Genomic DNA, 15,437 nt, shown 5'->3' on the forward strand with positions numbered 1-15,437 from the left:
AGCAGAGGGTGGGGAGCACAGCTGGGTTGGGACCCTTAAGCACGGCCAAAGTGAAACCAAGAAAGCTCTGTACTTCCTGCAGCTGTGAGATGTAAAGCAAAGCTACAGAGCACTGCTCAATGGGCTTTAGTTGGGCATGGTGGGGTAACCAAAGGTTTGCAAAAACCTTTCTTGGCTCTGAGAGTGTGCAATGAGGGTCTTGGTTCCTCTGGGCTAACAGAATATCTTCTAGCACCTCAGCATGGTTTGGGCTGCCAGCAGCTCGACCCAGAAGACAAACATTTTGGAGAGAACAATCTCTGTTCCCACTTAATTGTTTTCATTATTTCCCCAAAGGATGTGATCCATAGAAACAAGAAATATTTGGCCATAAAGGTGATGAGCAGCCTTTGAAGACTGGTCTCCAACATCCCTGGTTCTGCTGCAGGGAAAACCATATCAAGACGTGGTTTTGTGGAATTGTGAAGGAAACCAGCAGCAGTGGAAGAGGTAACAGTAATAAGCAGCAGAGAGAGGGCTTATCAAGACATTATCAGGGTGAAATCCTGCCCTCCAGTGACAGCCGGAGCTGCTAGGGCTCATGAGGACAGTATCAAGGGAAAATGAGGACAGGAGAAGGTATTTTTCTTCCCAAAGCTGCAGAAGAACTGTGGGAAAATTACTGCAGGACTGGAGAGGAACTAACTCCCTTTGGCTTTGCAGGGAAGGAGATGGCCACTTGACCAGTAACAAGGCCAGTGGCCTTGCTCCTGTCTCCTTGTACACAGGCTTGAGACCATCTGCAGGAGGCATAGTGCCACCACACCCAAGGCACCAACACAACAGGGACAAAGCTATGAGGAAACCAGCACTCTCTATGAAAGCACCATCCCCTGGGGACAGAGGGTGAGCCCACCCTGATGACCAGAACCTACCTCAGACCAGTCACCAGTTTTCCACTGGGGGCAGAGGAAGTCACTGCATCTCTGCACTGTCAGCTTCTCCTGCTGGCTGCACTTGCTGTCATCCAGGACATCATTGTAGGTGTTCACACACATGGCTCGGCGTCGCCGCGTGCCCCCGCCGCAGCTCTTGGAGCACTGGGAAGGAGAAACACTGAGTAAATACTTTCTGCCACTCTCTAACGGGCTGAAAGCCCATTTATTTCCTTTTCCCCATCCCCTTGTAGTCAGGACTGTCAAGAAACTGCAGAAAAACCTGTGGAAGAACAATTTGTACTTTAAGTAACATGCTGTTACTTTATATATTCCTTTTAAAATCCAATCTTGCTAAGCTTAATAAAATCTCACAGCAATGAGTTTCACAAATGGTTATAACCCCATTATTACTTTTATGAGTGTTGCCTTTCAGTTCTCTCAAATGGCTGCTGTTTGTTCTCATTTTATTTTTGGGGGGGGAGAGATTAATTCTCCCTAACCAGCCTGCCCTTCTTAGCTCTGCCCTCCCTGGAAAGCCCCAGGCTCGTTCTTCTAGTGCTAGGTCTGCATTCAGGAATATTCTCGGCCATGGAAATGCATCCTGCTAAAAAGTGTAAAGAAAAGAAATTTCAGAAGTCCTTCACTGGTGGTAACATGTCCTCCTGGCTCCTGCTAGCTAGCAGGAAGACAGCTAGCAAGGTTTAATGTAATGAAGACAGATCTTCTCACCGTCTATAACCACCTGAAAGGAGGTTGTAGCAAAGTGGGAATTGGTCTCTTATCCCTAGTAACAAATAGCAGAAAAATAGGAAATGTCCTCAAGTTGTACCATGGGTGTTTTTAGATTGGATATTAAGAAAAATTTCTTTCCAAATGATCTGACAGGCACTGGAACAGGCTGCCCAGAGCAGTGGCGGAGTCACCAAGCCTGGTGGGATTTAAAAGATGCATAGATGTGGTACTGAGACGGTTTAGTGGGGGACTGGGCAGTGCTGGGTAAATGGTTGGACTTGACAATCTTAAAAGTCTTTTCCAACCATAACAATTCTGATTCCATGATTCCACGCTTAAAAAGCATAAATTAATTGCACTGGAAAAGAAGGGTTACCAGGCTGATTTGGACTACAGTGTCCTCCAGCAAAAGGAATAGAAGAAGAATCACTATGCCCAACTTCTCTATGCTGTGGGCAACCTAAACAGCTTGACAGCCCCATGTGAGGAGGGGACCCGTGTCCGCTGTGCCTCCAAGCATCCCTTACCTCAGTCCAGGCCGAGTACCTCCACCCTCCCACGTTACAGTCCCCAGTGCACTTCTCCCTCGTGCTGGGTTTGGGTTGGCTGTTGCAGAACCGGTCATCCACCTTCTCTATCTTCCCCTCCACCCTGCTGTACTTGGAGCAGAAGATCTCCAGGGTGCGGTACCCCAGCCCGCACTGGGCCGTGCACTCGCTCCTCCTCGCGATGTGCCACCTGAGCCAAGGAAAGCAAATGTCAGCCCTGATGCAGCGAACACCCAGGATTTCATGCCTAGGCACCTGCCTTGGAGAGGAGCAGCAGAGGCAGAAGGAGCTGCAGGGCTCAGGGACTCTGCAGGTGATGTGCTTGTGGGTGTTGGATGTAAAGAAGGAATTTAAACTCTTGAACTGGAAGTTTTGGCTCTTCACAATACTTCCCAGTGCTTTGTGGCTTCAAAAAACCTGCAGAAATCAACCCTGGTTTTGCTCCTTGCAAGGAAAAAAACTGTCACCGTGTCTCTCTTATGGGCAGAAAAGCCTCAATATTCAAACCAGGTTGCCTGCAAAACAATTCCAGCTCTCCAAAACACCCATGAATGACTTGCTTCAAGACACACAAGCCCCAGAGGTGTCAGCAGGAATTAGGGTTGTTGACTCTTAGATGATGGGTGGACTCCTGCTCTGGTGCCTCCTTGAGCAGCAAAGGGCTGGCAATGGTAGCCTTCAAGGAGATAGCCCTGACCCCAGCTCTGGCAAGAGATGCTGGACAGGAGGCCTGATCCAGGGAGATGTCAGACACTCTGGAGTCAGCAGGAGCTGGGGTGGGGCTCTAGGGTTGTCCCCAGCAGGTCCTGGAGTCCCCCCAGGCTTTCACAAGCTCCTGTGCTGGGAGCACAGAGCCCTTCTCCTAAGCCCAGAGAGCAAACTGCAGCTCAGCTAGGAGAAGAATGAGATCAAGGGGATTTGGAGTCAATAGCTCCTGAATGGCAGGAGCCTTCACATCCCTGCCGGCTTTTCAAACTCCTGCCTTTGCCCTTCTCAAGTTTCCAACCTGTTGCAATGGCAACAACAGCTGTTACCGCGACAACCCAACCTCCAGCCCCTCTCCAGCCTCCGGTTTAACACCAGAGAAGCCCCTGGGGAAACAAGGCCATCTGAAGTGCTTCACCAGCAGGCATTTAATGCCACTACCTTTAAGCTCCAGAAAAGAAAACAGATTGGTTTTTAAAGGAAAATGGGTTGTAATGATTTAGACCATGCTCCGCCAGCCCCGAGCCTGCTCTTCACTTAAGTATATTCTCTTCTTTAAGCAAATGAGGATAAATCCAAGACTTAGTTACACTCATGCTTTGAGCATGTTTTTCCCTCTTCGCAGGATGTTTGTAGGATAGTGCTGAGCATTTCTGATCCAGGCAGATGCGAACTTCAGGCAGTGTATGGCACGGGGAGGTTTTTCAACATTAGATGAATTTTTTAAATAGTTAGCCCTAATTTAGTCTAACAAGAGAAATGCGAACATGTAGAAAAGCGCCTCTCAAAACACAGCTGGTGGAAGTCAATCCCTCTCAGTTGACAAAGAGGCAACTGCTAATCCTTTTCTGGTTTGGTTTTTTTTTTTTTTTTTTAAGTCTAACATAGGCTGCTGAGAAAAGGAATTAGAGAGAGAGGTGAAAGGAAAGAGGGACAAACAGTAAATATATGATGCAATGTATACACACAGCTGAGCAGAGTGCACCTTAATTCACATTCTGTGCCACAGGGCTCGGTGATGGGGTCAGGCTGGGGCATCCGATCACACCGTTGGTCTGACACCGTGAGCTGATCTGACTCCCTTGTACACACAGGTTTCCTTCTGCGTTCTCCTATGCAGAAAAAACCCCAATGCATGTTGTTTAAGTCATGCAGGAAAGCAATCAAATCAGTTATTTTGCTCACTGCTTTTAGACTAGCAATTAAGAGACATGATGTTTTTAAATGTTGTGCAGAGGAGGCAAGGACAGGCTCTGCACCTTCAGCAGGGTCAGCATGGGCAGGGGGGAACGGCTGGGAGTCAGACCCAAAACTTGACACCAATGCCTTCTGCAGCCTTAGGAAACACCACATAACCTTTTCTGTGACTGAGCTTCCTCATCTGCAAAGCAGACTGCAAGGCTTAACCTGGATGGGGGATAAAGGTGTTTTGCTCTGAAGCCACGAGGCAGCAGAGCAAGTGCTACACCTGCTGCAGTAACACCTACTGCTACAGCCAGGGGAACAACCATGTCCATAATGTAAGAATCCCAAAGAAAGCAAATGGAGAGGGATTTAACAGCACTGCCCTGATCCCAGATGAATCCAGGACAAAACTGTCTTCTTTAAAGCCCTCCCAAGCACCCACCTTGGCAGAGCTTACTGCAGGGCTGCCAGGGGCCATACGCATTCCAGTAGAACTGCTGAGGTTTATCCTCAATGGGGATATTAAAAGTGTAACGAACATCAGGATTGTACAAATTGCCCACTGATAAAACCTGATGGGGAAAAAAAAAAATATGAAGCAGAGTAAATCAACAGATGTCTCCACCCACTATTTTCAGTCCAATCATGCTGGGCAGACTTTTCCACATGCACAACATATACTTCACCTGGAGGGTTATTTCTTGCTCAATCCGATCTGTAGAATTAATCCTTTCAATAGTATTATCCGATCCACTGTATTCGATCACAGCATTCCCAACTTTGATTTCCCTTTTAAACATACTGACGACAAAGTCTCCATTTAATATAAAGTCTCCTTGACTGTTAGATAAGGCTGCATAGGTGCAAAAAACAAGAACTAAAGACGCAGAATTAACTCATACGTACACAATAATGTGGGTCATGTGGGCTCAGGGATGCCTTTCATTGGGCACTCTCAGACAGAAAGGATGTAAGGAGAGCAGCAGAGCTCTTACAGACATTGTGCCTTCTTTTTCCACCAGAGAGCCTCATTAAAATGAGGGCTTAATGCCTGAGGATGTTGCTAAATAATTAAGCTATAACTGAGGTGCCCAAAATTGCCAGGCTAGCTGCTGTACATGGCACACACTGTCTCTATCCCCTCAGATACCACAGAAATCCTCCTCCCCATAGCTGCATGGATGGGGTGGCTTCCCTGTTGGTTCCAGGTTTGTTCTTAGTGTAAATGCATGTACTCTAATTGCCCAAGCATCATTTTTCATAGATAATTACAGGGAGTTTGGTCAGTATCTCCCCATGTCTCTCTCTCCCTCCTCCCCCTCTGTACTTTTTATTATTCCAAATCTTAAGGTATGTGAAAGCACTGGAGGCTTAAAGCCTAAATGCTTTATAAAAGGAACAGTTTCCTGAAAACAGCAGTCTGCTGCACAACTTCACACTAATGCGATTATGTAGCTAATTTCCTAAGTTAGTTTCCCCACCATTTCACCCATCATAGCTACATTACTACAAAGCCTCTGTACTGAAAAATCTAAACTTAACACCAAAACACCAAAGGGAAGGTTTTTACACCAAACAAGGAGAGATAATGAAGCAAAAAAACGGTTGGTAGCAAACAGACATAAATGGAGGAAAAAAATCACAAAACAGATGCTATCCTTAATCAAATTCCACACTTTGGAGGCTTAATGTCATTAGGCAGTAGTAAAACTCATTAAAAGATTCCTTCCCATTTACTGTATCTCCTACAACAGTAGGTACATGTCTTGGACTTGATGACAACATCAAATTCCTCCTAAATTGTTAAGCAGCTACAAGGTTCACAGTACTGAGGGCCCAAGATTTCACACTCAGTGAGCTGCAAAATAAGCGGACACATGCACACTTCTCATTTGCTTCTAGTCAGGCCTAATGTGAAGAGATGCTTTCCCAGCAATATTAAAGCAACATTAAAGAAGATTTGACTTCATTGCTTCCCAAGAAGATTAAAGGCCCTCCAAGAAGAGCTGGGAAGTTCTCTGGGGCTCCTTCTGGGGGGAACTAGTTGGAATAGGCACAACACAGGGAGGGACTGTTTTACTGGCAAAGATGAATAATGAAATGCATGTCCCTCCCCCAGGATGGAAAACCCCAGTCAGGTTTTCTTGGTCCTGAGGTGCAATTCCCATTGTCCCAGCCCATTTTGTTGCTGTGACATGCAGAAAGGATGCGAGGGGGCTGGATGCGGGCGGGTGCGTGCAGGGACAGGCAGCCTCGCGTGACCCCTGGCTGGGAATGAGGACAAGGAAGACTCATTCAGCTTTTAGCCTGAATGAAGGGTCCAACCACATGGATGGCATTTCAGAGTGACTGCCAAAGCTGTCAGCACCCTTTCCCTTTGGTGCGCAGTAGCTGCCCCTTCTTGCTTCTCAAGTGAGTTCCTTTACCTTTAGTTCCTTTACCTTTAGTTCAATGGGCTTAGGAACGACCAAGCCTTGTCCTGCTTTTAGCTCTTTCCCAGTTGCAGCGAGCACTTGGGTGAGCCCCATATTTTGCAAAAAACATTCAACAGCTCAGGGATTCTGTGAGATGAAACAAAATTCTGCTCAGGGATGAAAATACAGGGCCACTGGCAGCACCTGGCACTATGTGTGCAAGAAGAGGGAACAGAGCCCCAGAACAGCCACCCAGCTGGGATAGCACGGGGCCACAACCTGACTCCCTGCTCCATCAGCAGCCTGAAAAGACTCTGAGGGACACAATGAGGGCTTCACGGCCAAACCAGCCTTGGACTGGCAGGTGTAACATCAATCACAATGTGTGGTTGTGTTATCTCCACTATTGAACCCAAACAGAACTCGCTGTGGGGTGGAAGACTGATCAGCATGGTTAAAAATAAAGACACATGGCCATGCTAAAAGCATCTGTGCATGCAGCAGACTGGGCTAACACAGCACCACAAGGCTCTGAAGACATAGCCACAGAGTAGAGAAAACAGTGACTACAAATGTCCAACAGACAAAGGCCAAGGGATTGTTAGGTTTAAATCAAATAAACAATTTTGGTGCAGGGTATTTCATTATGGTTACAGATGACTATCAGGCAGGGACAAGACAGGCTCAGCCTAAGTGAAAACAGAATGATTATTCTCACAAGAGCAGAAAATAAATCCTCTTTTGACTTGTTTGTACACACGTCTTTCAGGGTATGGCATATTTACTCTCCAGCCAAGGCACAGAGACAGCAGAGATGTGTTGAGCTGTGATGAGGAAGCTACAGCAGAACTGAGAAACCTGTTTGGCTCCCAGCTTTGTTCCTCAGCTCTCAACTACAGTCTGGACTTGATAGTCCTTCCCCAGCCCCAGAGGCACTCTAAGATGCTACTATAAATTGTAAGCTTCCCAAACTGCATCATGGATAGCAAGAAAAAAAAGAGGCAAGATAAGGCTTAATGGTTTACATACATATGAGCTAAATTCTAGGCAACAAAACATCTCCCTTAAATGAATTATTCCTCCTCAGCAGAGAGCTGCCTGTAGATATATCATCACAATCAGACACTAAAGCAGAGCTCTGAAGGAAAGCAAGAACTGCAGCTCACCCAGGTAGTTGTCATCCTCTGGTTTCCCTGAGTAACTGTGCTGACGCACATCAATATTTGTTGCACCAGCTGGGATGCGGACTACAACGTTATAGCCTAGAAAAGATTTAGCAGAAAGTCAAGGCTGTTACACAGACATTTAATTTGCTTTTTACTGGGGGAAGGGAAATGAGGAAAATTACCTCACATTACACAAGCCAATACTTTTCATTTAGGGATAGCATAAATAGTTATAAAATGGAATATGCTATAGCTAGAAGGATTTTGTGTTTTACATCAGTGTTTTTGTAGATTAAGTGTGGTAATGGCTTTTATAGACTCGCATTTTTCACAATAAAGTTTTTAGCAACAGATTCTTACCATAATGCACCGTGTTAAATGTGCCTGCAACAGTTTTGCATGAAGAATTATCCCCACCACAAACACCACATTTATCTCTTCTTGCTTTTGAATTCAGCACATGATCGCATCCAGCTTGCTTTAAGAGAGAAATTGAAAAAAACAGATTGAGCAAATACAGACTAGAACAGCATTTACAAACCTCCCAATTAAGACACACAAAAGCTTTGTATGCAAAAGGCTGCAGTGAGACAAATTGTTTTGCTTCCCCACATTTTTCCACTGACTTAAAGTGTGGCCATCCCACATTATTTTCAAACAAAAGGCTTTTTTATAAAGCAAAAATCAAAAGTGCCATTTGCACTAGGCAATGCCTTCACTATAAAAATCTTCTTGCATTGTTGCTGTTCCCATAGAGAAAAGTGTGAAAAGTAACTGTGAATGGAAACGTAAGGGGCTTTGGGGTCTGAGTGGGAAGGACTGGAGCTGAGCACACAAAGCAGCATCGTTTGGATTCGGGCTTGGACCATCACATCCCTCAGTAGCTTAGGGCAGGTGTACAGACATCATCCACGCACAGCTCTTCTGCAAACCCACAGGTTGCCACCAGCTCCAGCTGGGAACACCAACAACTGGATGGAGCAAGGTGCAGAGGTGCCACACAAAATTGCCAACACCCTGGCTAAAAAGAAGGGGAAATAATTACCCGGCAAAGCCCCTGCACACAGATGTCGTTGGTGTCGGGGCCGCAGGGCGTCCCGTCGATGACGCGGTCCCGCAGCTGATAATAAGCTGTGTTCCCTGCCACCCTGCAGAACAGCTTGCACCGATCCTTCATCAGGACTGGGGGTGGGAGGGAAAAAACCCAGAGGCACGTTATCCAAACGCCATCACCCCCAGGAGGTGATGCAGGAGGTGGGATTGGCAGTTCCTCCGCCCCCCGCCCCCTCCTCGCCACTTACTGCCGCTGTATTTGGGAACCCAGCGCACGTTGGTGGGCAGCCCGTTGATGTTGAAGTGCTTCCCATCAAAGTCAGCACACTGCTCATCCCGGAAATCTTTCTTCAGCTTCGAGCACGGTTCCGTGTTGCAGGATTTAAACTTCATGCGACGACCCACGCAGTACTTGCCCCCGTTTTTAGGCCTGCAGAAAGAAGGGGCTGTGGCAGTGATGCGACCCGGCCGGCACAGTCGGGATCTGCAACACCACTGTGTGGGTTCTGCCTTTCCCTGTGTCTGTCAATCCATACCCCAGGCTGATTCCAGCAGGAAAGATTATGCAGGCGTCTAATAAAAACCACCATACACACGATGCTGAAATGGGATGAAAAAGGGAATATTTGCTCTCTGATGAAAGCAGAAGTAGGGAGAAACGCAGATAAAAAAGCAACATCCTCTTCCCTAACTGGGGATTTAGTTTCACGCTGAGGGTTCCCATATGGGACCATCAATTTCATGGATTTTGTGGCTGGGAGGTTGCATTCTGATCTGCTGGGTTGCAAACAACCAAAAATCATTGCAGAATGGAGAAAGAGCTCCCCTGTGGAGGCTGCAAGGCCAGGCAGCAATTAGTTCTTCAGGTTTTCTAGCCCCAAATGGAGGAAATGTTATTTCTAGACACTTTAAAACAACTGTATCTCCATGTATTCCAGAAAGTACCAAATATGGCCAATAAATACTTTACCTCTCTTTTATAATAAGATGCCTCAGGTATAAACTGGGAACAGTGGTATCATTCAGGTCACATAAAAGCCAGCAGATAATGAGCTGAGGAGAAATTCTCATTCTGAATTTCTCAACTCACAGATTCAGGGCTGTAGTCATGAAACTATTTTTGTCCTTGCATGCAGACAGAGCCTTTGCCAGATAACAGCTCACTCTGGGGACAGAAAAAGCCTCTCCCATCCAGCTGCTGACAGCAGCTGAGTAGGAGCTGCGCATGGAGAGCATCAGAGGAGCCCAGCAAAAGGCACCCTCCTGGTGAGGGCTCCTTTTCAGCAATGCTGTGAGGAAAGTACCCTTAGAATACAAGCTATTTGATTTACTCTCCTTATTTACCTGCTTTTCACAGGTGTTACAGAGGAAAAATATTGCAATCTGGATGAAATGTTGGCAGGCTCAACTCAGGCAAAGATGTAATTACCAAAAGGGGAAAAATTAGACCAAGTAGGACCTGCAGTGAAGGGAGATGAAGATAACATGCAACCCAACCACCAGCATGGGGAGGCCTCCATCAGATGAGGTTAAGCCCCAGCCTCTCCCTTTAAAAGCCCATTTCAGAGGAGTCAATGGAGCAGCTGGAGCTGCCACATTGTAGTGGGGCACATGTACAGAAGTAGAAAGTGGCCCTTGAAGCTCATGATGGTGTCTGTGCCCAGCTACAGCCTCTGCTGCAAAGGAACCATTAATCCTGCATCTTCTAGACAACCTCTGACTGGAACAAGCACCTGCACTAGCAAGGAGGACAGATCAGTAAAGCTAGGTGCTAAAGTGCTGGCACCCACACCTCCTGCCTTTCAGAATTTTTCTTTAGGATCAGCTCTGCCTTGAGACCAGATGCCCATCAATGCCCCAGGGATGCTGGCTGAGTGCATCTTCCCATTGAACATCCTCAGGAAGAAAACTGGTTTGCTGGAGACCTTCCAAAACACAAACCAATGAGTGATAAAGAGGAACTGCCTCTTCCCTTAGCATGGAGATGCCCACTGCAAGCCCTCCACACTGCAAGCAGCTGATATTTCCAGATGAAGAGACAGAAATTCTCTGCACATGTATGAGGCTCTTTACACACAGCAAGTCAAGCAGCTCCTACAGCTGAACACAGCTTTTAGCATCTCTTGAAGTACAGATGCATCAACCACCTATGAAGCCCAGGAGTGGCTGCTCTGCCACAAATCACAATTCTTCACTCTAATGCTTGAAAACTATTTGTGACTCAAGCAGCAGAGTTCCTGTAAAATTAACGGGGAAATGGAGGCACAGCAAAGATTCCACTTGCTAAAAGATAACCTGAAAAAGGGCAGGGAGACTTCCCACCACTCCATCAGCATCACACCAGGGATCCTCAGGAGTCTGGCAGAAGGAGTTGCCTCCTCCAGAAGCTGTGGGCGAGATGCAGAGCATGAGCAGCTACACACACGTGGGATTTTTCCAGCATCCTCCTCTCCTGCCTGATCCATGCACTGCTGTGGTGATGATCCCTCAAGCCTATCCTAAATGCCAAAGGGTCTGATCTGCCCTTGGGCAGAGCTCTGAGCAGTAGCTGGTAACAGGAGCTCTCCTTGCTCTAAGGGCAGCTCTCACATGCCACCTGGAAACTAAACATGTGTCACTGCCAAAGGTCTCTGGTGCTTGCAGCTAAGCAAGTGACAGCACTAAAAACACCAAAAAGTGCACAGCCCCCTGTGCAGGTTTCAGTTTACAGGCTGATTTCACACCAATTCCTACTGGAGCAAAGCCAGTCTAAACCCAGTTTCCACTGATTTAGTCTATTCTCCACCTTGGTGTGACAAGAAATTTCATTTAATTTAACTGAGCATGCTTGGGACCACTCCAGAATTGACTTTTCACCCCTTGCAGGCCAGGTGGTGATTTCTGGGGTTTTTCCACTTCTGGAGGCCATCCTGCAGACTATTTCCATGTATCTTATCTCCCTCTGGCTGCAAAGGGACCCCTCGGCCATCTCACTAGACAGCACATGGGGACATTCTTAGCTGTGGCAGCAGGACACTCCAGACCTTGGTGAGCCCACAGGATTCACCATTTTTACTTTGAAATTATTTATACCACAGCAGGACTGTTGCAGCTTGATAAAGGCTCTAAGTTATGCAAAGCTCTGATAGGCCATTTCTTTTTTAAAAATTGCAATTACAATATTTTTATGATAGCTGCATTGCTTCCAATATAAATCAATTTAATTAAAGTGAGACTTTTAAATATTAAGTTAGTTAAAAAAGAACATGAACTTTTTATTTTTTTAATGGATGTGTCTAACAAAATCCAATGATCCTAAGCTACTGTATAGTTTCTTTTTCTCTAGATATGACCCATGAGACTGAGATAACATTGAACACATGGACACAATGCAAACTGAGGGATGCTAAAATTTGCCATCATGTTGCAAACTGTCAGCTTCATAATTGTGGCAGTAAATCTCCCCACAGCCAACATTCAGGGCTGAAGCTCACTCTCACTTCCAACATTTCAAAATGGCCCCAAACCACACTGACAGTTTTAGGGTGTTTTTAAACCAGCCTTGCTTTCTACAGACTCTGAGTAAACAGAAAGAGCTGACTCTGAAATATAAGTCAGCCTCATATCAGATGAATTTTTCCATGTCCCAGAGGAACATGGGATACTTCACACTCCATAATATTTTTATGGATAACCACCAATGATATCCTACAGAGGCAGAAGGGAATGCAGTGCACACATAGAAACCTCCTTGGTCTTTCTTGACTTTCCTTGTCTCTGGATCATCCATATGATCAGCAAATGGCCAGTGTGGACCTGCTTTCCATCTAACCCAATTCCCCTCATAAAGCTCCTGCTCACACCCTGGCTTCCCTGTGTTCCTCCCAGCACATCAGATGCTTTCAGGACACAGGGAAGAGGCCTGGGGAACAGTGGGGTCTCATCCCCACTCCCACCCTAGCAGCTTTTAAATACACAACACTTAATGCATCAGCTGCCATTCCCAACCTGGAAGGTTTTCCCTTGAGGAAAGCCCAGCTCCCAGTACCACCAGCTCCAGACACATCTCAGAGACATGGGATTTTTAGGGGTTTGGCATGTGCTGAGTGCTCAGGGGTAATGGAGGGACCCTGGGGACCAGGCTGAAGGGTTTGTGCGTTCACCTGCATGCTCACCAGTGCCTGTGCTGGCTCAGTGGCTGCACAGCTATCTGTGATGCTCTAGTGTGCACAGAGCAGCCTGAGATCTCCTCTCCAGCATCCTGGGAAGCCCTGGGACTGGGAATTGATACATGTGGTGCCAGTGGCCAGCAGAGTCATCTATGGCTGTGTTTACATGCCAAGCTCAGACAGCTTTCAGCACAGGTGGATACTTTTGTGACGGACTAAACCCCAGACGTGATCAGACTCATGTCCAGAGATAAAACTCCCCCATCCAGAAAACCATTCCTGAGAACAGGGCTCCTGGCATTGACATCTCCTGAAATTTGCCTGTTCCCCATCATTCTGCCTTGCTTTGAAAACCAGGACTTGCACCACAGCCTTGTCTGTACCAGCCAGCCTGTAATTCCCAAGCAGGCAATCTTGGTGGGAAGGGTCTGGTCTGGTTAGCTAAAACATTCCTTCAGTGGCTGTCAAAACACAGACTGCTGCCATTTCAGAGGCTCACAGCTTCCTGTAGCCCTGCAAGATTCTTGTCCACGTAGGTGTCAGAACAGATTACCAGCAGGGGCAGGAGCTGCAGCCTTGTTTTCTGTACTGTGGCAGGGAGGGGTTTGTTTGTAGTGTCAGCTTTAACATAATATTTAACTGGCATACAAGATACCATCCCTGCTCTTCATGCACATCAAAAAAAAATTTTAATAAGATAAACCATCTTTGAGTCTAAAAGACTTAAAAACTATCCTTTGTGTTACTCAAGGTATCTGGGATGGTTTTGCTGCTTTCTACAACAGAGGAGAAAGAGACTTGACCTGTTCTGTATATTTTCAAAGTACTTTGATCAGTGGGAGAGGCAGGAGGGTACCCAGCCATGTCCATCCACTTGCATCATCTCAGCAGCCCATGATAACAAGGAGACAGATGGTGGGAGCCCCTGCTATGATGTCAAAGGAGGGGGACAAAGCAACAGAGCCAGTGAAAAACTCTGTGGACAATGCCAGGACAGATGACTCCCTGCAGAGATGTCGTGAGGGCTTGGAGAAGGGGCCAGTTGCTGGCTACAGGACCCTAGAATGGGCACCTGGAAAATAACTACTGCTACTTTATATATAAACAGAGGGCATTTCACAGGCAGCTCAGTGCCTAATGTATTGAGGTGCCTTTGCAAATCCCAGTCACAATAATGTGCCTCATGAAACACCAAGATGCAAAACACAAGCTATGAGAGTAAATGGAATTTTAAATCCCTTGGCTACCCTTTAGGATAAATGAGATTTTCTATTAAAAAAAAAAAAGAGAAAACGTCCAGACAGATGCCTCTCCTATTCCAGAAGATGGGAATGCGTCTCCCTGCCAGCATCCAAAGGCTCAGCAGCATAGCTATTTTTGCATGTGGCAAGATATTATATTTTTGTGTCTCCATGGCTACTGGAAGACCAAACAGAGTGTGCTGACTCAGCACAATGAGATGAGAACTCCTTTGCACTTGTGTGTTTCTCAGCATCATTTTAATTACATGCTGGTGTCTGATTTCCTTAGCCTCAACCTTTCTCTTCTCTTTCAACACTTCCCCAGCTGTGCTGAGCCAGCCTCTCCTGTCACTTCACCACCGGTGCTGCAGGTTCAAGCTCTCCCTTCTCCTATTATCAGTGATGAACCTGTCACTGCCACATCACTAATGGCAATTTTCTTGGCAGTAAACCATCAGCACCATGGATGAGAAAGTGGAATGAGCCTTGCTCAATGTTTTTCAGAGCCTTTAGTCCCACCATCTCCACTGAGCCCTCTCCTTTCCATGTCTCAGTCCCAAATAAGAGCCTGGAAAGCATCCTGCCCACCCTCCCAGGCTGAAAGGAGGCAGTTAACCAGAAACCAGCACAGTTCATAATTCATGTAAACAAGCTGTTTTCATACCAGTTGCTTAACCTATTACTAATATTTCACTGGCCACATATTCATCTCCTTGAAGCCCACGGCAAAATTCCTTGCCATTACAGTGGGTGCAGGATTTTGCATTCCAGGCTGACAGCAAACATTTTTGAGAGCCACTTTTTAATGGGGCACAGATTTCTGCTGAGGTTTGGCTGGTCTGTGCCAGATGACATGTAACTGTAAAAAGGATCTGCTTCAAAACCAGCCAAAGCAGGAGTAAAACTGTAGGAAACTTGAATAAAGGATCTGGTCTGTAGGAACAGCTGGAGTAAAATGGTGAAAAATGGATAAAAACATGGCTCCTTCCCTTCTGATCCACAGCTTTGGAGGAGGAAAAATACCTTTGGCAGTGAGAGCCCAGCTGTGCCTCCTCTAGAAAACAGGAGGGAATAAACCCGTGCAGGTATTAGTTTTTCCCTCTCTCTCCATTGAACTGATCACTTTCTAGGGCACTTTACCCACAAACCAAACCTGCCACCAGCTCCTCCTGGATTCACATGAGCCTCATCCATACCAAACAAAGCCACCAATCCCTGGGACAAAGTAACCAGTCTCCATAGGGGATGGGCACAGCCAAGGGGGATTCTTTTTGGGCAATCCACCTTCTTTTCCCCATGCCACCCATCAGTGCTTCCTCTCTGGGCAC

General features: G+C 46.5%; 1 protein-coding gene across 1 annotated transcript in view; it reads right to left on the reverse strand.

Moving 5' to 3' along the window:
* Positions 1-15,437, reverse strand: part of ADAMTS9 (ADAM metallopeptidase with thrombospondin type 1 motif 9) — a 79,882-nt gene that overhangs the window by 39,045 nt on the left and 25,400 nt on the right. Inside the window, exons 13-21 of the mRNA XM_030458369.1 lie at positions 8,969-9,150; positions 8,713-8,849; positions 8,028-8,145; positions 7,668-7,763; positions 4,774-4,940; positions 4,530-4,659; positions 3,888-4,014; positions 2,177-2,387; positions 915-1,079 (exon numbers count right to left, since the gene is read on the reverse strand). Coding sequence (XP_030314229.1) covers positions 915-1,079; positions 2,177-2,387; positions 3,888-4,014; positions 4,530-4,659; positions 4,774-4,940; positions 7,668-7,763; positions 8,028-8,145; positions 8,713-8,849; positions 8,969-9,150 — 1,333 coding nt within the window. The remainder of the gene's footprint in view (positions 1-914; positions 1,080-2,176; positions 2,388-3,887; positions 4,015-4,529; positions 4,660-4,773; positions 4,941-7,667; positions 7,764-8,027; positions 8,146-8,712; positions 8,850-8,968; positions 9,151-15,437) is intronic.

This window comes from Calypte anna, chromosome 12 (genome assembly GCF_003957555.1).
Source record: "Calypte anna isolate BGI_N300 chromosome 12, bCalAnn1_v1.p, whole genome shotgun sequence".
NCBI lineage: Eukaryota > Metazoa > Chordata > Aves > Apodiformes > Trochilidae > Calypte > Calypte anna.